The sequence below is a fragment of the Heptranchias perlo genome, chromosome 43 (genome assembly GCF_035084215.1).
Source record: "Heptranchias perlo isolate sHepPer1 chromosome 43, sHepPer1.hap1, whole genome shotgun sequence".
NCBI lineage: Eukaryota > Metazoa > Chordata > Chondrichthyes > Hexanchiformes > Hexanchidae > Heptranchias > Heptranchias perlo.
In genome coordinates, this window is record NC_090367.1 from 3913465 (window position 1) to 3935765 (window position 22301).

General features: G+C 56.9%; 1 protein-coding gene across 1 annotated transcript in view; it reads right to left on the reverse strand.

Moving 5' to 3' along the window:
- The window catches only part of LOC137306339 (serine/threonine-protein kinase MRCK alpha-like), a 72611-nt gene extending 53154 nt beyond the window's left edge, over positions 1 to 19457 (reverse strand). The window contains 4 exon segments of the mRNA XM_067975486.1: positions 475 to 570; positions 2008 to 2091; positions 6249 to 6340; positions 19139 to 19457. Coding sequence (XP_067831587.1) covers positions 475 to 570; positions 2008 to 2091; positions 6249 to 6340; positions 19139 to 19328 — 462 coding nt within the window. The 5' untranslated portion in view covers positions 19329 to 19457.
- Positions 19458 to 22301: the final 2844 nt, after the last annotated feature.

Genomic DNA, 22301 nt, shown 5'->3' on the forward strand with positions numbered 1-22301 from the left:
AAGTTTTTTGAAGTGTAATCACTGTTGTAATGTAGGAAACGCAGCAGCTAATTTGCGCACAGCAAGATCCCACAAACAGCAACATGATAATGATCAGATCATCTGTTTTTTTAGTGATGTTGGTTGAGGGATAAATATCGGCCCCAGGACACCGGGGAGAACTCCCCCTGCTCTACTTCCAATAGTGGCCGTGGGAATCTTTTACATCCACTTGAGAGGGGCAGACGGGGCCCTCGGTTTAACGTCTCATCCGAAAGACGGCACCTCCGACAGTGCAGCGCTCCCTCAGTACTGGCACTGGGAGTGTCCGCCTGCATTTTGTGCTTAAATCTCTGGAGTGGGGCTCGAACCCACGACCTTCTGACTCGGAGACGAGAGAGAGAGAGAGAGAGAGAGAGACCCACTGCTGACACTCCTGTTGAACGTTTCTCCCGCACCCCCCCCCCGGTCGAATGGCCCAGGCCTCTCACTCACCAGGCACTGCTCATCCTGGAAGGCGTAATGCAGTGTTGTGATCCACTGATTGTCCCCTTTCACCAGTATGTCTCGCTCCTCCCGGAAGCAGGCCGTCTGCAAACCAACAGGAAATGTTAGAGCTGGGGAATATCAATCAAAACTGGGATAAGTGCTCATCGGAACATATCCCCCGGTCCCGCCCCCTCCCCGCGCCCCCCGATCCCACCCTCTCCCCATATCCCGCCCTGGGCTGGGGAGGGGGAGCGGGCCGGAACCAGGCCCTCCCTGGGCTGGGGAGGGGGAGCGGGCCGGAACCAGGTTCGCCCTGGGCTGGGGAGCGGGAGCAGGCCGGATCCAGGCTCGCCCTGGGCTGGGGAGGGGGAGCGGGCCGGATCCAGGCTCGCCCTGGGCTGGGGAGGGGGAGCGGGCCGGATCCAGGCCCTCCCTGGACTGGGGAGGGGGAGCGGGCCAGATCCAGGCTCGCCCTGGGCTGGGGAGGGGGTGCGGGCCGGATCCAGGCCCTCCCTGGACTGGGGAGGGGGAGCGGGCCGGAACCAGGCTCACCCTGGGCTGGGGAGAGGGAGTGGGACGGAACCAGGCCCTCCCTGGGCTGGGGAGGTGGAGCGGGCCGGAACCAGGCCCTCCCTGGGCTGGGGAGGTGGAGCGGGCCGGAACCAGGCTCGCCCTGGGCTGGGGAGGGGGAGCGGGCCGGATCCAGGCCCTCCCTGGACTGGGGAGGGGGAGCGGGCCGGATCCAGGCCCTCCCTGGACTGGGGAGGGGGAGCGGGCCGGATCCAGGCCCTCCCTGGACTGGGGAGGGGGAGCAGGCCGGATCCAGGCCCTCCCTGGGCTGGGGAGAGGGAGTGGGACGGAACCAGGCCCTCCCTGGGCTGGGGAGAGGGAGCGGGCCGGAACCAGGCCCTCCCTGGGCTGGGGAGGGGGAGCGGGCCGGAACCAGGCCCTCCCTGGGCTGGGGAGGGGGAGCGGGCCGGAACCAGGCCCTCCCTGGGCTGGGGAGGGGGAGCGGGCCGGAACCAGGCTCTCCCCGGGCTGGGGAGAGGGAGCAGGCTGGAACCAGGCTCTCCCCGGGCTGGGGAGAGGGAGCAGGCCGGAACCAGGCCCTCCCTGGGCTGGGGAGAGGGAGCAGGCCGGAACCAGGCCCTCCCTGGGCTGGGGAGAGGGAGCAGGCCGGAACCAGGCCCTCCCTGGGCTGGGGAGAGGGAGCGGGCCGGAACCAGGCCCTCCCTGGGCTGGGGAGGGGGAGCAGGCCGGAACCAGGCTCTCCCTGGGCTGGGGAGGGGGAGCGGGCCGGAACCAGGCCCTCCCTGGGCTGGGGAGGGGGAGCGGGCCGGAACCAGGCCCTCCCTGGGCTGGGGAGAGGGAGCGGGCCGGAACCAGGCTCTCCCTGGGCTGGGGAGAGGGAGCGGGCCGGATCCAGGCTCTCCCTGGGCTGGGGAGAGGGAGCGGGCCGGATCCAGGCTCTCCCTGGGCTGGGGAGGGGGAGTAGGCCGGAACCAGGCTATAAGTGCAGCCGTCGCCATGGTTACTAACCTCCGCTCGCTTAAGCATATCCCATTTATGGAGGATTTTCATTGCAAACACCTTCTCCGTGTTCTTCAGTTTTACCACAGCAACCTGGGGATAAAAACAATGGAGACATTTTAGTTACTGATTCAATCTCTATCTTCCCCCAGTGCCCCTCCCGGTCTGGTACTGAGCCCCATACAGAGCAGGAACAGCCCAGATTCCCCCCACAGCTTGTGCTGGGTCAGGGGGGGTTAAAAGAGTCAGGGTTTCTCCTCCTGATCCAAAGATTCCTGGTGTAGAGTGAGAGTCGGTGTCTGTGGGACCCGTACCCCAGTGAGAGTCAGTGTCTGTGGGACCCGTACCCCAGTGAGAGTCAGTGTCTGTGGGACCCCTACCCCAGTGAGAGTCAGTGTCTGTGGGACCCGTACCCCAGTGAGAGTCAGTGTCCGTGGGACCCCTACCCCAGTGAGAGTCAGTGTCCGTGGGACCCGTACCCCAGTGAGAGTCAGTGTCCGTGGGACCCGTACCCCAGTGAGAGTCGGTGTCCGTGGGACCCGTACCCCAGTGAGAGTCGGTGTCCGTGGGACCCGTACCCCAGTGAGAGTCGGTGTCCGTGGGACCCGTACCCCAGTGAGAGTCGGTGTCCGTGGGACCCGTACCCCAGTGAGAGTCGGTGTCCGTGGGACCCGTACCCCAGTGAGAGTCGGTGTCCGTGGGACCCGTACCCCAGTGAGAGTCGGTGTCCGTGGGACCCGTACCCCAGTGAGAGTCTGTGTCCGTGGGACCCGTACCCCAGTGAGAGTCAGTGTCCGTGGGACCCGTACCCCGGGGAGAGTCAGTGTCTGTGGGACCCGTACCCCAGTGAGAGTCAGTGTCTGTGGGACCCGTACCCCAGTGAGAGTCAGTGTCTGTGGGACCCGTACCCCAGTGAGAGTCAGTGTCTGTGGGACCCGTACCCCAGTGAGAGTCAGTGTCTGTGGGACCCGTACCCCAGTGAGAGTCAGTGTCTGTGGGACCCGTACCCCGGGGAGAGTCAGTGTCTGTGGGACCCGTACCCCAGTGAGAGTCAGTGTCCGTGGGACCCGTACCCCAGTGAGAGTCAGTGTCTGTGGGACCCGTACCCCAGTGAGAGTCAGTGTCTGTGGGACCCGTACCCCGGGGAGAGTCAGTGTCTGTGGGACCCGTACCCCGGGGAGAGTCAGTGTCTGTGGGACCCGTACCCCAGTGAGAGTCAGTGTCTGTGGGACCCGTACCCCAGTGAGAGTCAGTGTCTGTGGGACCCGTACCCCAGTGAGAGTCAGTGTCTGTGGGACCCGTACCCCAGTGAGAGTCAGTGTCTGTGGGACCCGTACCCCAGTGAGAGTCGGTGTCTGTGGGACCCGTACCCCAGTGAGAGTCGGTGTCCGTGGGACCCGTACCCCAGTGAGAGTCAGTGTCCGTGGGACCCGTACCCCAGTGAGAGTCGGTGTCCGTGGGACCCGTACCCCAGTGAGAGTCGGTGTCCGTGGGACCCGTACCCCAGTGAGAGTCGGTGTCCGTGGGACCCATACCCCAGTGAGAGTCGGTGTCCGTGGGACCCGTACCCCAGTGAGAGTCAGTGTCCGTGGGACCCGTACCCCAGTGAGAGTCAGTGTCCGTGGGACCCGTACCCCAGTGAGAGTCAGTGTCTGTGGGACCCGTACCCCGGGGAGAGTCAGTGTCTGTGGGACCCGTACCCCGGGGAGAGTCAGTGTCTGTGGGACCCGTACCCCAGTGAGAGTCAGTGTCTGTGGGACCCGTACCCCAATGAGAGTCAGCGCCTTCAGAAGAGGGGTGAATTGCAGAGGAAAAGATTTGGTGTCACTGCTGAGAGAGAAAGAAAGAGAGTGAAAGACAGAGAGAGACACACACAACGAGAGGGAGGGAGGAGAGGGACACACAACGAGCGGGAGGGAGGAGAGAGACACACACGAGAGGGAGGGAGGAGAGAGACACACGAGAGGGAGGGAGGAGAGGGACACACACGAGAGGGAGGGAGGAGAGAGACACACAACGAGAGGGAGGGAGGAGAGGGACACACAACGAGAGGGAGGGAGGAGAGGGACACACAACGAGAGGGAGGGAGGAGAGGGACACACAACGAGAGGGAGGGAGGAGAGGGACACACAACGAGCGGGAGGGAGGAGAGGGACACACAACGAGAGGGAGGGAGGAGAGGGACACACAACGAGAGGGAGGGAGGAGAGGGACACACACGAGAGGGAGGGAGGAGAGGGACACACAACGAGCGGGAGGGAGGAGAGGGACACACAACGAGAGGGAGGGAGGAGAGGGACACACACGAGAGGGAGGGAGGAGAGGGACACACAACGAGAGGGAGGGAGGAGAGAGACACACAACGAGAGGGAGGGAGGAGAGGGACACACAACGAGAGGGAGGGAGGAGAGGGACACACAACGAGCGGGAGGGAGGAGAGGGACACACAACGAGAGGGAGGGAGGAGAGAGACACACAACGAGAGGGAGGGAGGAGAGAGACACACACGAGAGGGAGGGAGGAGAGGGACACACAACGAGAGGGAGGGAGGAGAGGGACACACACGAGAGGGAGGGAGGAGAGGGACACACAATGAGTGGGAGGGAGGAGAGGGACACACAACGAGAGGGAGGGAGGAGAGAGACACACAACGAGAGGGAGGGAGGAGAGGGACACACAACGAGAGGGAGGGAGGAGAGGGACACACAACGAGAGGGAGGGAGGAGAGGGACACACAACGAGAGGGAGGGAGGAGAGAGACACACAACGAGAGGGAGGGAGGAGAGGGACACACAACGAGAGGGAGGGAGGAGAGGGACACACAACGAGAGGGAGGGAGGAGAGAGACACACAACGAGAGGGAGGGAGGAGAGGGACACACAACGAGAGGGAGGGAGGAGAGGGACACACAACGAGAGGGAGGGAGGAGAGGGACACACAACGAGAGGGAGGGAGGAGAGAGACACACAACGAGAGGGAGGGAGGAGAGGGACACACACGAGAGGGAGGGAGGAGAGGGACACACACGAGAGGGAGGGAGGAGAGAGACACACAACGAGAGGGAGGGAGGAGAGAGACACACAACGAGAGGGAGGGAGGAGAGGGACACACAACGAGAGGGAGGGAGGAGAGGGACACACAACGAGAGGGAGGGAGGAGAGGGACACACATGAGAGGGAGGGAGGAGAGACACACACAACGAGAGGGAGGGAGGAGAGGGACACACAACGAGAGGGAGGGAGGAGAGGGACACACAACGAGAGGGAGGGAGGAGAGGGACACACGAGAGGGAGGGAGGAGAGGGACACACAACGAGAGGGAGGGAGGAGAGGGACACACAACGAGAGGGAGGGAGGAGAGAGACACACACGAGAGGGAGGGAGGAGAGGGACACACGAGAGGGAGGGAGGAGAGGGACACACGAGAGGGAGGGAGGAGAGAGACAACAGGCAGACGGGCAGAGGCGCTCATGCTGTGTTATCTGAATATTTTGATCGGCCATTAGTTCCCATTGTCACTCAGGAAACAGACCTGAAAGTGAAGTGAAGCAATTTCTGTTGATGTTTCCTCCCTGATATTAATCTGGGATCAAACCGTCAATTCCTGCTCCATAAATGGCCGCCTTTGTTCCGAAACAACAGGCCCAGCCCCACTGCACAATTCCAACGGCAGAGGCTCTGATTAACCCCGGGGTGGGGGGGTCTGGCTCACTGTCCGGGTGGGTGGGGTTGGAGCGAGGCCTATGGGAGGGGCTGCCCGTTATCGGGTGGGGGGAGGCGCATGTTATCGGAGGCGTTGCCTGTTATCGGGGGGGGGGGCCCGTTATCGGGTGGGGGGAGACGCATGTTATCGGGTGGGTGCCCGTTATCGGGTGGGGGGAGACGCATGTTATCGGGTGGGTGCCCGTTATTGGGAGGGGGAGACCCATGTTATCGGAGGCGTTGCCTGTTATCGGGGGGGGGGGCCCGTTATCGGGAGGGGGAGACGCATGTTATCGGGGGGGGGGTTACCCATTATCGGGGCGAGGTGCCCGCCCAATCACAGCGTTATGACAGGAGTCAGGGACTCAGGCCCAGGTGCTCTCCGCGTTCCCTCATTCCCGACCCCCGGGGTCGGGGGTGGGGGGGGGGGGCCGTTCTCCGAGCCCTCGCGCAGTCCCGGTCCGGATGGCCCTGCCCTGCCCCCTCTCGCCTCCCACCCCCCACCCCCACCCCCCCCGAAGGCGCCACGACCTACGACCTTCCTCTCACCTCCCCGAAGGCGCCACGTCCAATGACCTTCAGGATCTCAAAGTCTTCCTGGTGGAGACGGATCTCCTTCACCTTCGACACAAAGGGACCGGCTGGAGAGAGAGAGGGAGGAGAGAGAGAGAGAGAGAGAGGGAGGAGAGAACAAAAAACACAGAGAAAAATAGTGACACCTTCCAATTGGAGCAAATCGCGAGGGGACCCGGCCCGGGCTGGCCTGGGGCTGTTGTGCCCATCAGCACCCTCAGGGGGTCTGGGCACTGGAGGGTGGCCAGTGTCCTCAGGAGAGGGAGGGAGGGAGGGAGGGAGAAGGGAGACAATCCCCCATTCAGGCTCGGCCTAGTATCATAGAATCTGACAGCACAGGAGGAGGCCGTTCGGCCCGTCCTGCCTGTGCCGGCTCTTTGAAAGAGCTATCCGATTAGTCCCACTCCCTCCTGCTCGTTCCCCCATTAGCCCTGCATATCTTTTCCTTTTCAAGTATTTATCCAATTCCCTTTTGAAAGTTATTATTGAATCTGCTTCCACCGCCCTTTCAGGCAGCGCATTCCAGATCAGAACAACTCGCTGCGTAAAAAACATTCCCCTCATCTCCCCCCCTCTGGCTCTTTTGCCAATTATCTTAAAAGTCGGGGCTCCAGTGCTGTGTGTCTCCTGACCTCCCAAAGCGCTTTACAGCCAACTAAGTGCTTTTTTGAAGTGTAGTCACTGTTGTGATGTAGGAAATGCAAATTTGTGCACAGCAAGATCCCACAAACAGCAACGTGATAATGATCAGATTATCTGTTTTTTAGTGATGTTGGTTGAGGGATAAATATCGGCCCCAGGACACCGGGGAGAACTCCCCCCTGCTCTTCTTCCAATAGTGGCCGTGGGATCTTTTACGTCGGCCTGAGAGGGGCAGACGGGGCCCTGGGTTTAACGTCTCATCCGAAAGACGGCGCCTCCGACAGTGCGGCACTCCCTCGGTACCGGCACTGGGGAGCGTCGGCCTGGGTTATGGGGCTCGAGTCTCTGGAGTGGGGGCTCGAACCCACGACCTTCTGACTCAGAGATGAGAGAGAGACACTGAGACACGGGAATCTGGCCTAAATCTCCCACCTCCAGATCTAAATCACCATTCAAACCGTCGCCATGGCACCACAGTTATTTTTTTTTTACGAGCAAAACAGTCGAGCCTCTAACCTCAACTCCCTCTGCTTTTAGAACCAGGGGGCAGGGTGAGGCAGCCCAAACACGAAGTTTACATTCCATCTCCTCTCCGACATGTGCTGACTGATCAAACCCGCCAGGCCGGGGAGCTGGGCTCTGGCCAGCGTTTCCTCTCGGTGTGTTACAAAGATTCCAGGTCCAAAAGTGAGTTCACAAATGATAAAGATCCATCGACATTAATATCAAATGTCTCCCGCTCCTGATCGCTGTCCATTGACCCCTGGGTTAGGGAGAGAGGGGGGAATCAGCCAGGGTTCCTGCTCCCGATCACTGCCCACTGACCCCCTGGGTTAGGGAGAGAGGGGGGAATCAGCCAGGGTTCCTGCTCCCGATCACTGCTCACTGACCCCCTGGGTTAGGGAGAGAGGGGGGAATCAGCCAGGGTTCCTGCTCCCGATCACTGCCCACTGACCCCCTGGGTTAGGGAGAGAGGGGGGAAATCAGCCAGGGTTCCTGCTCCCGATCACTGCCCACTGACCCCTGGGTTAGGGAGAGAGGGGGAATCAGCCAGGGTTCCTGCTCCCGATCACTGCCCACTGACCCCCTGGGTTAGGGAGAGAGGGGGGAATCAGCCAGGGTTCCTGCTCCCGATCACTGCCCACTGACCCCCTGGGTTAGGGAGAGAGGGGGGAATCAGCCAGGGTTCCTGCTCCCGATCACTGCTCACTGACCCCCTGGGTTAGGGAGAGAGGGGGGAATCAGCCAGGGTTCCTGCTCCCGATCACTGCCCACTGACCCCCTGGGTTAGGGAGAGAGGGGGGAATCAGCCAGGGTTCCTGCTCCCGATCACTGCCCACTGACCCCCTGGGTTAGGGAGAGAGGGGGGAATCAGCCAGGGTTCCTGCTCCCGATCACTGCTCACTGACCCCCTGGGTTAGGGAGAGAGGGGGAATCAGCCAGGGTTCCTGCTCCCGATCACTGCCCACTGACCCCCTGGGTTAGGGAGAGAGGGGGGGAATCAGCCAGGGTTCCTGCTCCCGATCACTGCCCAGTGTTTCTAAGAACGTGTATTTCTATGGCGCCTTTCATGACCTCAGGACGTCCCAAACCTCTTTATAGTCAATGAAGTACTTTCTTTCTGAAGTGTAGTCACTGTTGTAACGTGGGAATCGCAGCAGCCAACTTGCGCACAGCAAGATCCCACAAACAGCAACGTGATAATGAGCAGATCATCTGTTTTTTTTTTAGTGATGTTGGTTGAGGGATAAATATCGGCCCCAGGACACCGGGGAGAACTCCCCCCCCTGCTCTTCTTCCAATAGCGGCCGTGGGATCTTTTACGTCAACTTGAGAGGGGCAGACGGGGCCCTCGGTTTAACGTCTCATCCGAAAGACGGCACCTCCGACAGTGCGGCGCTCCCTCGGTACCGGCACCGGGGAGTGTCGGCCTGGATTACGGGGCTCGAGTCTCTGGAGTGGGGGCTCGAACCCACGACCTTCTGACTCAGAGGCGAGGGAGAGACACCGATTTGACTCGAGCGAGTGAGGAATGTGATACAGAGACAGGGATCCTGCCTGGGCAAGACAGCGCGCAGCTCCCTAGTCTGTACAGGCAGCCAGTCGTAGCCTCTTACTTGTACTCGAGGAGTTTCTGCATGAACAGGGAAGGAGGTGAGGGGTGAGGGCTGTCCTCCAACACGAGGGGGAGGCTTAGAAATACGTCAGGCAACAGGCAAGGTGCATTACACAAGGAGAAAATCAGTGCTGGGCTTTTTTTGGCAGGGCGTTGTACTGGTTACTGGGTGTGGGCCGGGAGGGCCCAGGCCTACTGACTACTGCCAGGCCAGTGGGAGCCTTCGTTCCAGACTGGGTTATTGACTAAAATCGCTGCCCACGACCTCCCTCCCCTTCACTGTCAGGCTCAGGGACTCCTTCAACTCACTCCCCTCGATGGTATCACCCTCCCGCTCTCTTCTCCACGTTTCAGTGGGGCTCGGTCCCCGGGGGGAGATTCATCGTGGCTGAGGAGCTGGTGCTGCCGCCTGGGAGCAGGCTCCCACCCTGCACCCCTGAAGTACAGACTGCTTCAGCTAATGTGCCGGAGCAGGGAAGTCTGGCCCAGGGCCTAGGCTTAGGCCACTAGGGTGACACTGGGCCTGGGCTCAGGCCACAGCCTGGACCTGGGCCCGGGTTTAGGCCACTGGGGCAACACTGGGCCCTGGGCCTGGGTTCAGACCTCAGCCTGGGGGCTGGGTTTAGGCCACCGGTGCAAAAACTGGGCCCGCGGCTGCAGGATTACGTGTTATTGTGGGATGCAGCTTTTCAGGGAAATAGAATCAGTGGGTGATTCCCAGAGCCTGGAGGAGGGAAGTGGGGAGAGGGAGAGAAAGCACAATGAATATTAACGTCCCAACAGGTAATCAGGGAGCGGGTGACGAGCTTGGGCGCAGACAGCACAGAAGGAGGCCGTTCGGCCCATCGTGCCTGTGCCGGCTCTTTGAAAGATCTATCCGATTAGTCCCACTCCCCCCCCTGCTCGTTTCCCGTTAGCCCTGCACATCTTTTCCTTTTCCAGTATTTATCCAGTTCCCTTTTGAAAGTTATTATTGAATCTGCTTCCACCGCCCTTTCAGGCAGCGCGTTCCAGATCAGAGCAACTCGCTGCGTTAAAAAAATCATCTCCCCCTCTGGTTCTTTCGCCGATTATCTTAAATCCGTGTCCTCTGGTTACCGACCCTCCTCCCACTGGAAACAGTCTCTCCTTATTTACTCGATCAAAACCCTTCGTGATTTTGAGCCCCTCGATTAAATCTCCCCTTAACCTTCTCTGCTCTAAGGAGAACAATCCCAGCTTCTCCAGTCTCTCCGCATCACTGAAGTCGCTCATCCCTGGGACCGTTCTGGTAAATCTCCTCCGCACCCTCTCCGAGGCCCCGACATCCTTCCTAAAGTGCGGTGCCCAGAATCGGACACGATACTGCAGCTGAGGCCTGACCAAATACCTGGGCCCCAATCCTTTATTCTCGACACTAAATCAAAATAAAGCAAATGAGATGCAAAATGAGATGAAGGTGGAGTCTGGATCAACAAAGCAAGTTTCAGTGACGGCATCATCCTGTCAGACTGTTTCACCTGGTGTAGGGCCTACCGTTAATTGGACAACTCGTGCCCCTTTCCCTTGCTTCACAGAGTCCCGCACACAAGGTAGGAAAGGCCCCAGCCCCTCTGAGTGACTCTGGAACCGGGTGGGGGTCGTGGGAAGAATGGGGGGGGTGGGGGGGGGGGTGGCGGTGGGGGGCCCGGTCTCGGTCTGGCCACCCCTGCCAGGAAGTACAGGCAAGCGGCGAACAGGATTGGGCAGGCAGGTGAAGCCCCCTGTGGTCGAACAGCCGGCTGGTGCCGTCCAGATTCCTGTGACGCGAACGGCCAGGCGGAGGGGGTGCCTGGCGCACCTCGGAGGGTGGAGGAGATTAAGGAACTCAGAGAGAGAAAGAGGCTGGACAGCACTGACCCCACGAAGGGCGTTTAAGAAGTGAGGCAGGCAGCAGGACCCCGAGGGAGCCTGTCCACGGCCAACTCCGGTCACCCGCTGATCCCACATCCACTCAACGAGCTCCATACCCTATGACAACAACCTGCATTTATATAGCGCCTTCAATATAGTAAAACATCCCAAGGGGCTTCACAGGAGTGTGAATCAGACAGAATTTGACACTGAGCCACATAAGGAGATATTAGGACAGGTGACCAAAAGCTCGGTCAAAGAGGGAGGTTTTAAGGAGCGTGTTAAAGGAGGAGGGAGAGAGAGGCGGAGAGGTTTAGGGAGGGAATTCCAGAGCTTAGGGCCCAGGCAGCTGAAGGCACGGCCGCCAATGGTGGAGCGATGGAAATCGGGGGATGGACAAGAGGCCAGAATTGGAGGAGCGCAGAGATCTCGGAGGGTTGTAGGGCTGGAGGAGGTTACAGAGATAGGGAGGGGGCGAGGACCGTGGAGGGATTTGAAAACAAGGAGGGAGAATTTTAAAAATCGAGGCATGGCCGGACTGGGAGCCGATGGTGGAGGAGATATCGGTGATTAAAAACACTCGGATTTAAATCACGGTGCTTTCGACATCCTGCAGATGAACTGTACCCGCCCTCGAGGCATGAGTTACGTCAACCCAACAGGATTCTTCACTGATGAGATTATTCCCTCCTGCGTCAAAGTCTGATCTGAATCTTAAAAACACCTTCGACAGAAATCTCTGCCACATTAGACCCACACCCCGCCCCACATCGGCTCTCCCTGGGGTGGGTGTGGGTCCCCCAGGGTGCCGGCTTCCACTGGAGACAGTTAGCATCGGGCGGGATAATCGACCATGGGAGGCATCGCGGCAGGGGGTCTAATCCTGCCCACAGCTGCTTCCCAGTCGGGGCTGCCGGACACTGATGAGAGGTGGTATGTTTGGTTGGTTACCCCTCCCTCTGTGCCCACACAGCCCTCAGTGCCCCCCACCCGAACTCCTCCCCCCAACTCCCACGAAGATCAACGAAAGCAGCACAGACCTGCGATGCAACCAGGGGTCTTAGGGTCTGCACAGCACGGAATTCCCATCCATCAAACACTCCCAGGGCAGGTACAGCACAGGTTAGATACAGAGTAAAGCTCCCCCTACACTGTCCCATCAAACACTCCCAGGGCAGGTACAGCACGGGTTAGATACAGAGTAAAGCTCCCTCCACACTGTCCCATCAAACGCTCCCAGGGCAGGTACAGCACAGGTTAGATACAGAGTAAAGCTCCCTCTACACTGTCCCCATCAAACACTCCCAGGGCAGGTACAGCACGGGTTAGATGCAGAGTAAAGCTCCCTCTACACTGTCCCATCAAACACTCCCAGGGCTGGTACAGCACGGGTTAGATACAGAGTAAAGCTCCCTCTACACTGTCCCATCAAACACTCCCAGGACAGGTACAGCACAGGTTAGATACAGAGTAAAGCTCCCTCCACACTGTCCCCATCAAACACTCCCAGGGCAGGTACAGCACGGGTTAGATGCAGAGTAAAGCTCCCTCTACACTATCCCATCAAACACTCCCAGGGCAGGTACAGCACGGGTTAGATACAGAGTAAAGCTCCCTCTACACTATCCCATCAAACACTCCCAGGGCAGGTACAGCACGGGTTAGATACAGAGTAAAGCTCCCTCTACACTGTCCCATCAAACACTCCCAGGGCAGGTACAGCACGGGTTAGATACAGAGTAAAGCTCCCTCTACACTGTCCCCTTCCAAGCACAAAACTATTTCCTAAAACAGATGATCTGCTCATTATCGCATTGCTGTTTGTGGGATGTTGCTGTGCGCAAATGGGCAATTCCTACACTTCAAAAAAAAAGTACTTAATTGACTGTAAAGCGTTTGGAACATCCGGAGGTTGTGAAAGGCGCTATATAAATGCAAGTCTTTCTTTCTCCTTAAACCCAGAAAGACGCCGAACCTTTAAAGTGAGGAGAAACTCTAAGGAACAACTAGGTTGGGTCAGGCGATGTAGCACCTCCTGTAAAAGCCTGTGCCCTGTCCTGTGTGCCCACCATCTCCCATTAAAAGTCAGCAGTGTGGGCACCAGGTAAAGCATCAGCTCGATTGTGTGCTGATCGGCAAGCTACAACCAAACCAGGCCGAGGCAGAACTCCAACCTGTCTCCTAAACCTGACAGACGGCATTCTTTCAGGGGAAGCCACAACTCAGCCCGTGCCCCGTGCACCTCCCGGGCACAAGCGTGCCCATTCCTGCTCCGTGTGGGGCTCTGTTCCACGCTGGGGTGGGAACAGAAACCTCAGCACAGGCCGGGAATGGGGACTGGGACTCACCATCAAACAAGATGAAATCAGCTGTCCCCACCAGTACTGTACCCCAGTGTTATTCAGTGACAGACCTATCCCCACCAGTACTGTACCCCAGTGTTATACAGGGACAGACCTGTCCCCACCAGTACTGTACCCCCGTGTTATACAGTGACAGACCTGTCCCCACCAGTACTGTACCCCAGTGTTATACAGTGACAGACCTGTCCCCACCAGTACTGTACCCCAGTGTTATACAGTGACAGACCTGTCCCCACCAGTACTGTACCCCCGTGATATACAGTGACAGACCTGTCCCCACCAGTACTGTACCCCCGTGTTATACAGTGACAGACCTGTCCCCACCAGTACTGTACCCCAGTGTTATACAGTGACAGACCTGTCCCCACCGGTACTGTACCCCAGTGTTAAACAGTGACAGACCTGTCCCCACCAGTACTGTACCCCAGTGTTATACAGTGACAGACCTGTCCCCACCAGTACTGTACCCCAGTGTTATACAGTGACAGACCTGTCCCCACCAGTACTGTACCCCAGTGTTATTCAGTGACAGACCTGTCCCCACCAGTACTGTACCCCAGTGTTATACAGTGACAGACCTGTCCCCACCAGTACTGTACCCCAGTGTTATACAGTGACAGACCTGTCCCCACCGGTACTGTACCCCAGTGTTAAACAGTGACAGACCTGTCCCCACCAGTACTGTACCCCAGTGTTATACAGTGACAGACCTGTCCCCACCAGTACTGTACCCCAGTGTTATACAGTGACAGACCTGTCCCCACCAGTACTGTACCCCAGTGTTATACAGTGACAGACCTGTCCCCACCAGTACTGTACCCCAGTGTTATACAGTGACAGACCTGTCCCCACCAGTACTGTACCCCAGTGTTATACAGCGACAGACCTGTCCCCACCAGTACTGTACCCCAGTGTTATACAGTGACAGACCTGTCCCCACCAGTACTGTACCCCAGTGTTATACAGTGACAGACCTGTCCCCACCAGTCCTGTACCCCAGTGTTATACAGTGACAGACCTGTCCCCACCAGTCCTGTACCCCCGTGTTATACAGGGACAGACCTGTCCCCACCAGTCCTGTACCCCAGTGTTATACAGTGACAGACCTGTCCCCGCCAGTACTGTACCCCAGTGTTATACAGTGACAGACCCGTCCCCACCAGTCCTGTACCCCCGTGTTATACAGTGACAGACCTGTACCCACCAGTACTGTACCCCAGTGTTATACAGGGACAGACCTGTCCCCACCAGTCCTGTACCCCCGTGTTATACAGTGACAGACCTGTCCCCACCTGTACTGTACCCCAGTGTTATACAGGGACAGACCTGTCCCCACCAGTACTGTACCCCAGTGTTATACAGTGACAGACCTGTCCCCACCAGTACTGTACCCCAGTGTTATACAGTGACAGACCTGTCCCCACCAGTACTGTACCCCAGTGTTATACAGTGACAGACCTGTCCCCACCAGTACTGTACCCCAGTGTTATACAGTGACAGACCTGTCCCCACCAGACCCAGACCCCGGTATATACGGTGAGAGACCTGGACCCCGGTATATACGGTGAGAGACCTGGACCCCGGTATATACGGTGAGACCCCCGGACCCCGGTATATACGGTGAGACCCCCGGACCCCGGTATATACGGTGAGAGACCCGGACCCCGATATATACGGTGAGAGACCCGGACCCCGATATATACGGTGAGAGACCCGGACCCCGGTATATACAGTGAGAGACCCAGACCCCGGTATATACAGTGAGAGACCCGGACCCCGGTATATACGGTGAGACCCCCGGACCCCGGTATATACGGTGAGAGACCCGGACCCCGGTATATACGGTGAGAGACCCGGACCCCGGTATATACGGTGAGAGACCCGGACCCCGGTATATACGGTGAGAGACCCAGACCCCGGTATATACGGTGAGAGACCCGGACCCCGGTATATACGGTGAGAGACCCGGACCCCAGTATATACGGTGAGAGACCCGGACCCCGGTATATACAGTGAGACCCCCGGACCCCGGTATATACGGTGAGAGACCCGGACCCCGGTATATACGGTGAGACCCGGACCCCGGTATATACGGTGAGAGACCCGGACCCCGGTATATACGGTGAGAGACCCGGACCCCGGTATATACGGTGAGAGACCCGGACCCCGGTATATACGGTGAGAGACCCGGACCCCGGTATATACGGTGAGACCCCCGGACCCCGGTATATACGGTGAGAGACCCGGACCCCGGTATATACGGTGAGAGACCCGGACCCCGGTATATACGGTGAGAGACCCGGACCCCGGTATATACGGTGAGACCCCCGGACCCCGGTATATACGGTGAGAGACCCGGACCCCGGTATATACGGTGAGAGACCCGGACCCCGGTATATACGGTGAGAGACCCGGACCCCGGTATATACGGTGAGACCCCCGGACCCCGGTATATACGGTGAGACCCCCGGACCCCGGTATATACGGTGAGACCCCCGGACCCCGGTATATACAGTGAGAGACCCGGACCCTGGTATATACAGTGAGAGACCCGGACCCCGGTATATACGGTGAGAGACCCGGACCCCGGTATATACGGTGAGAGACCCAGACCCCGGTATATACGGTGAGACCCCCGGACCCCGGTATATACGGTGAGACCCCCGGACCCCGGTATATACGGTGAGAGACCCGGACCCCGGTATATACGGTGAGACCCCCGGACCCCGGTATATACGGTGAGACCCCCGGACCCCGGTATATACAGTGAGAGACCCGGACCCCGGTATATACGGTGAGACCCCCGGACCCCGGTATATACGGTGAGACCCCCGGACCCCGGTATATACGGTGAGACCCCCGGACCCCGGTATATACGGTGACTGACCCGGACCCCGGTATATACGGTGAGACCCCCGGACCCCGGTATATACGGTGAGACCCCCGGACCCCGGTATATACAGTGACCGTGTCACCAGCTCTATTGCTCTCTCCAGTCCCGGTTTGGAAGGACGGAGGGTACTGTTGTCTCACTCAGAGTTTCCCACACTTCCTGGGGACTGAATATTTTACACTGCACTGAAACCCCAGTGACATCACTCAAATGGTGTTCACCAATCAGCCAATCACTTTTAGCTATCGAATATTATTTTCCAAGAGTGGATTTTGCTGGAGACTAAACTGGTTTGAAGCCGGCGTCAGTCAGCTGAGAGCTCTGTCACTGCCCCCTCACCCATCACCTCCCTGAGGGAATGGTGTTTCATAGAATTTACATTGAATGTACAGCACAGAGACAGGCCATTCGGCCCAACTGGTCGATGCCGGTGTCCAGGCTCCACACGATCCTCCTCCCTCCCTACCCCATCTCACCCTATCACCATATTCTTCTATTCCTTTCTCCCTCATGTGTTTATCGAGCTTCCCCTTAAATGTATCTCTGTTATTCACCTCAACCACTCCTTGTGGGAGCAAGTTCCACATTCTCACCACTCTCTGGGTAAAGAAGTTTCTCCTGAATTCCCTATTGGATTTATTAGTGACTATCTTATATTTATGGCCCCTAGTTCTGGTCTCCCCCACAAATGGAAACATCTTCCCTACGTCTACCCTATCGAAACCCCTTCATAATTTTAAAGACCTCGATCAGGTCACCCCTCAGCCTTCTCTTTTCTGGAGAAAAGAGCCCCAGCCTGTTCAGCCTTTCCTGATAAATTATAACCTCTCAGTTCTGGTATCATGCTTGTAAATCTTTTTTGCACCTTCTCCAGTGCCTCTATATCCTTTTTATAATATGGAGACCGGAACTGTTCACAATACTCCCAGTGTGGTCTAACCAAGGTTCGATAAAAGTTTAACAAAACTTCTCTGCTTTTCAATTCTATCCTTCTAGAAATGAACCCCAGTGCTTGATTTGTCTTTTTTATGGCCTTATTAACCTGCGTCACTACTTTTAATGATTTGTGAATCTGTACCCCCAGATCCCTCTGCCCCTCCACCCCATTCTGACTCTTATTATCCAAGGAGTATGAGGCCTCCTTATTCTTCCTACCAAAATGCACCACCTCACCCTTATCTACAAGTACACAGACACATGCACAGATACACACTAACACATACACACGCAGGTACACAACGCAGACACACACTAATGCACACGCGCAGGTACACACACGCGCAGGTACACACGCGCAGGTACACACCGCAGACACATACTAACGCGCATGCGCACACACACACACACACGCAGGTACACACTAACGCACACGCGCAGGTACACACCACAGACACACACTAACACACACACGCGCAGGTACACACACTAATGTACACACGCAAACACACACTAACGCACGCACGCGGATACACAGCAACCACGTGCACGCACGCGGGTACACGTACACAGACCTCAGCACACAGGCAGACCCACGAGCACACAGGTGCGTGTGTACCCTGATCCCACTGGCCCCATGCTCGCTCGCTCACTCCGCCTGCGACCCACTTTAACGGAGACACATTCCCAACTTGCGGAGAAGTGAAGTGACTTTTTATTTTCAGGAAATGAGTTCGGACCAAACTGCGACTCCCCTCAAAACATATCCCAAAAAAGCACAAACACTGGCCTGTCAACAAACACAGAACTACACGCCAGTGCACAGCCTCAACACGTCTCACACATGATGCAACTGCAGTGATATATGGGCCGTATCTCACCAGAGCTGTGGGGGAAGGGAGGCCCGGAATGAAATCACTGAACCAGCTGCAGGTTACCACGCCAATCCTGTCTGATAGGACCGACTGGCCGACCTGCGAGGCACACACTGAGCATCTGCGGGATGTCCCTCTTTCGGATGAGACGTTAAACCGAGGGCCCCGTCTGCCCATCTCAGGTGGACGTAAAAGATCCCACGGCCACTATTGGAAGAAGAGCAGGAGGGGAGTTCTCCCCGGTGTCCTGGGGCCAATATTTATCCCTCAACCAACATCACTAAAACACAGATGATCAGGTCATTTATCACATTGCTGTTTGTGGGATCTTGCTGTGCGCAAATTGGCTGCCACGTTTCCTACATCACAACACTTCAAAAAAAGTACTTCATTAGCTGTAAAGCGCTTTGGGATGTCCCGAGGTTGTGAAAGGCGCTATATAAATGCAGATCTTTATTTACCAGTCAAACCCTCCTGTGGCACTGACTATAAGCTCTCTCACAGTTATTAAGTCGGCCCTTCCTGGCATTACAATCCATAACCCACGTCCCTTCACCATTAGGCTGGCTGCTCATTCCTTAGCTCAGGAATAATGTAACTTATATATAAAATGAAGGAAAGGTTCTCCCGATGTCTCAGGGATAACTGGGAAGGACCCACCTCCTACTCTCCCTCCATGCAGAGTTAGCAGCGGTGGGCAGTTATATTGTTACAACTGGCCTCAGTCACCCCGGGGTTAGGGAGAGGGGGGAATCAGGCCAGGGTTCCTGCTCCTGATCACTGCCCACTGACCCCAACTGGCATCGGGTCTTCTGCGATGCCCAGCGCTGTGAACTTTCTGCCAACCCTCGCCTCCCAAATGACGAAGAGGGTGAGATGGCAGGGGGTGCCTGTCACCCATAGGACACTCGCCCCGCGAAGGGGCATATCTATGAGGGGGAGGAGAGAAAACAGCCAAAAAAAGGTAAAGGTGTTTAAAATACAGGCAAATTCGATCAGTTTGCTTAGTATTTTGTGCCCAAGTAGATAAGAAACCTTTTTCCTTCGAGTGGCCGAGGTCAGGCTGCCCTGGGCTCGGTTAGAAACGTTGAGCACAAGTTTACAACAAAGTTTGGGCCAAAAACTTTTTCTCTCTCTCCAACTATCTATAAATAAACACACAGACTCACCCCACTGCAGGAAGTCGGCGATGTTTTGATCCCTACGGAGCGGCGAACTGCTGCACTCGTAATGCAGGCAGAGCAGGAGATCGAGCAGGGTCTCTACACTTAACCCCAAGCCCGGCTCTGGCTCCCCGGCCCCGGCCGCTCCCCGCACCACCAGCCGCTCCAACTGCTGCAGCCGCTGTTCAGCGGCCATGGTCCAGGCTCCCTCGGCACCGGGGGGCGGTGGGTGTGAGACCCTCCGTCTGGTTGAGTCTCCCCACCCTCTGCCTGTGTCTTTCTGTTTCTGTTTCTCTCTCTGTGTCTCTGTCCCTCCTCCTCTCCCTGTCCCTCCCTTCCTTCTGCTGATTTCACACACACTCACCTGAGGCAGGTGAGTGTCAGTTCCGTCATCCAATCCCAGCCTGGAACCCGCAGGTAAATAAACAGATCACCTTCCTCTTAAAGCAACATCTATTTTCAGTTTTCTCTGCTGTGGGCGAACCCCCACCCGGGGCACAGGCACCTTCGTCTAATGGGTCAGTCACCATCGGTAAGCCTGGACAGCAAGTACCCCCAGCATGAACCCTCACGACCAGATTGCCAACCCTGAACTGTGTACCTGGAACCATCCCATGGTCTCTAACCCCACCCAGGGGCATTAATGTATTTCTCACTCTCACCCCACCCCCGACTTGCTTTCACCCTCTCCCTCCTCCCACACTCCCCTATCCCCCCCCCCCCCCCTCCTCCCTGTGCCATTTTCAGGGACCTCTTGTACTTTTTCCTGCTGAGCCAACATAAGCCAGCAATGGAGGCCGGGTTCTCCCAGAATCCATAGCGGGAGTGAAAGCCCTCTATTAAAAGGCACTGGGCCTCCATCACACCCACACACTCACTGCCCTGCTCCCCCCATCAGCAGGTGTTGGGGAGTGAGTCTGTCCCAGCCTGTTCTGATATATAATTCATACTTTGCTGCCTCGTTCGCTCTAAGCTCCAAAATCCCACCCCCACCGGCCGACTCGCACTGCCTCCTCCGCCCTGTCGAAATTAAGACCCACTGTCTCCTGCTCTAACTCATTCTTCCCCAAGAAAGAACAGACTTGCATTTATATAGCGCCTTTCACAGCCTCAGGACGCCCCAACGCGCCTTACAGGCAATGAGGTACTTTTTTTTTCCTGAAGCGTAGTCACTGTTGTGATGTAGGAAACGCAGCAGCCAAATTTGAGCACAGCAAGATCCCACAAACAGCAATGTGATAATGATCAGATTATTTTTTTTAAAATGTTGGTTGAGAAAGAAAGAGAGTGAGGAGGAGGAGGAGGAGGAGAGAGTGAGGAGGAGAGAGAGAGGAGGAGAGAGAGAGAGTGAGGAGGAGAGAGAGAGGGAGGAGGAGGAGGAGGAGAGAGGGAGGGAGGGAGGGAGGAGGAGGAAAGAGAGAGTGAGGAAGAGGAAAGAGAGAGTGAGGAAGAGGAAAGAGAGAGTGAGGAAGAGGAAAGAGAGAGTGAGGAAGAGGAAAGAGAGAGTGAGGAAGAGGAAAGAGAGAGTGAGGAAGAGGAAAGAGAGAGTGAGGAAGAGGAAAGAGAGAGTGAGGAGTGGGGGGGGGTGGGGGGGAGGGGAAGAAAGTGAGAGGGAGAGACACTTCTACACCCTGGGTGGGGGGTTCCTGTCCCCGATCGGTGCCGATGTTTATCGAAAGGATGAGGTGGGCCAGAGGCCGGTATCAGTGAGTGAGTGGTGATGCCCAGAGTACTGGGTAAACACTGCAGCCTCCGAGAGGGCCACTCCCTGCCTGTCCATACACTGCGTGACAGCAGAGCAGAGAAGAGGTTGCCATTGGAAAGAGTTGGTGAGAGGAGACGAGGAGCCGGAGGCCCCAGGGCCAAGTTTCCTGCTCAGCGTTCGTGCCCGTTGCTGCGTGGAATAGCACCAACATGAAAAGACGTCTGCTGCAGTTCCCAAAACCTCCTGGACGTCTCGCGCGGCCCAGAGCCCGTGGGCCATGCCGCTCTGCGAGGGAGAAGGGAGAAGGAGCCGTCCCTCTCGGGGCATCCTGCTCATTTCAACAGAGCTCAGGACTTGGAAAACCAGCCCGAGAGCCAACTCCGAGCCAGCACGCAAATACCAAGACAGCAGATCGAGGAATACAGAAAACAAAAAAGGAACATGCAAGAATATATAGCGAGCTGCAAAAAGGGAATACAAGAAAAAATACTTGCAAGTAATGTAAATGGTGAAAGTTTTTAATAACTTATATTAAGGGTAAGAGATGTACCCCCTTCACTGGAACGAGAAATTGTTCGAGGACTTCAATCGGGGCCTGAACGGACACTCGGGATTTCAACTCACCGATTTACCAACACAACCACTACTCCACCTGCCCTGGGAGTGTTTGATGGGACGGTGTAGAGAGAGCTTTACTCTGTATCTAACCCGTGCTGTACCTGCCCTGGGAGTGTTTGACGGGACAATGTATCTAACTGGGGTTGAGCCTGGGTATTGCAGCGGCTCTAATTGGTCTCCTCTCTCGGATCTCTCGAGAACCGCAGGTGTCCACTTACAATTTAAAATGTAAGGAATCTTACAACACCAGGTTATAGTCCAACAGTTTTATTTGAAAATCACAAGCTTTCGGAGATTATCCCCTTCATCAGGTGAGTGTGGGATTCCTCGAAGGTTACCGCATTTATAGTCAGAGAACAATACCTGGTGATTACAGATAATTTTTCCAACTGCCCGTTGTCAAGGCAATCAGACGGAGATTCAGGACTACTGAATATACAAACGGTCCGAACCCAAAGACACGTTCTCCGCAGCCTTCAACATGTCATCGATGACGACGAACACCTCGCTAAGGCCATCCCCACACCTCCACTACTCGCCTTCAAACAGCCACCCAACCTCAAACAGACCATCGTTCACAGCAAATTACCCAGCTTTCAGGAGAACAGCGTCAACGACACCACACAACCCTGCCACGGCAACCTCTGCAAGACATGCCAGATCGTCGACACAGATACTACCATCACACGAGAGGACACCATCCACCAGGTACATGGTTCATACTCCTGTGACTCGGCCAACGTTGTCTACCTCATATGTTGCAGGAAAGGGTGCCCCGGAACATCTTACATTGGCGAGACCATGCAGACACTGCGACAACGGATGAACGGACACCGCGCAACAATC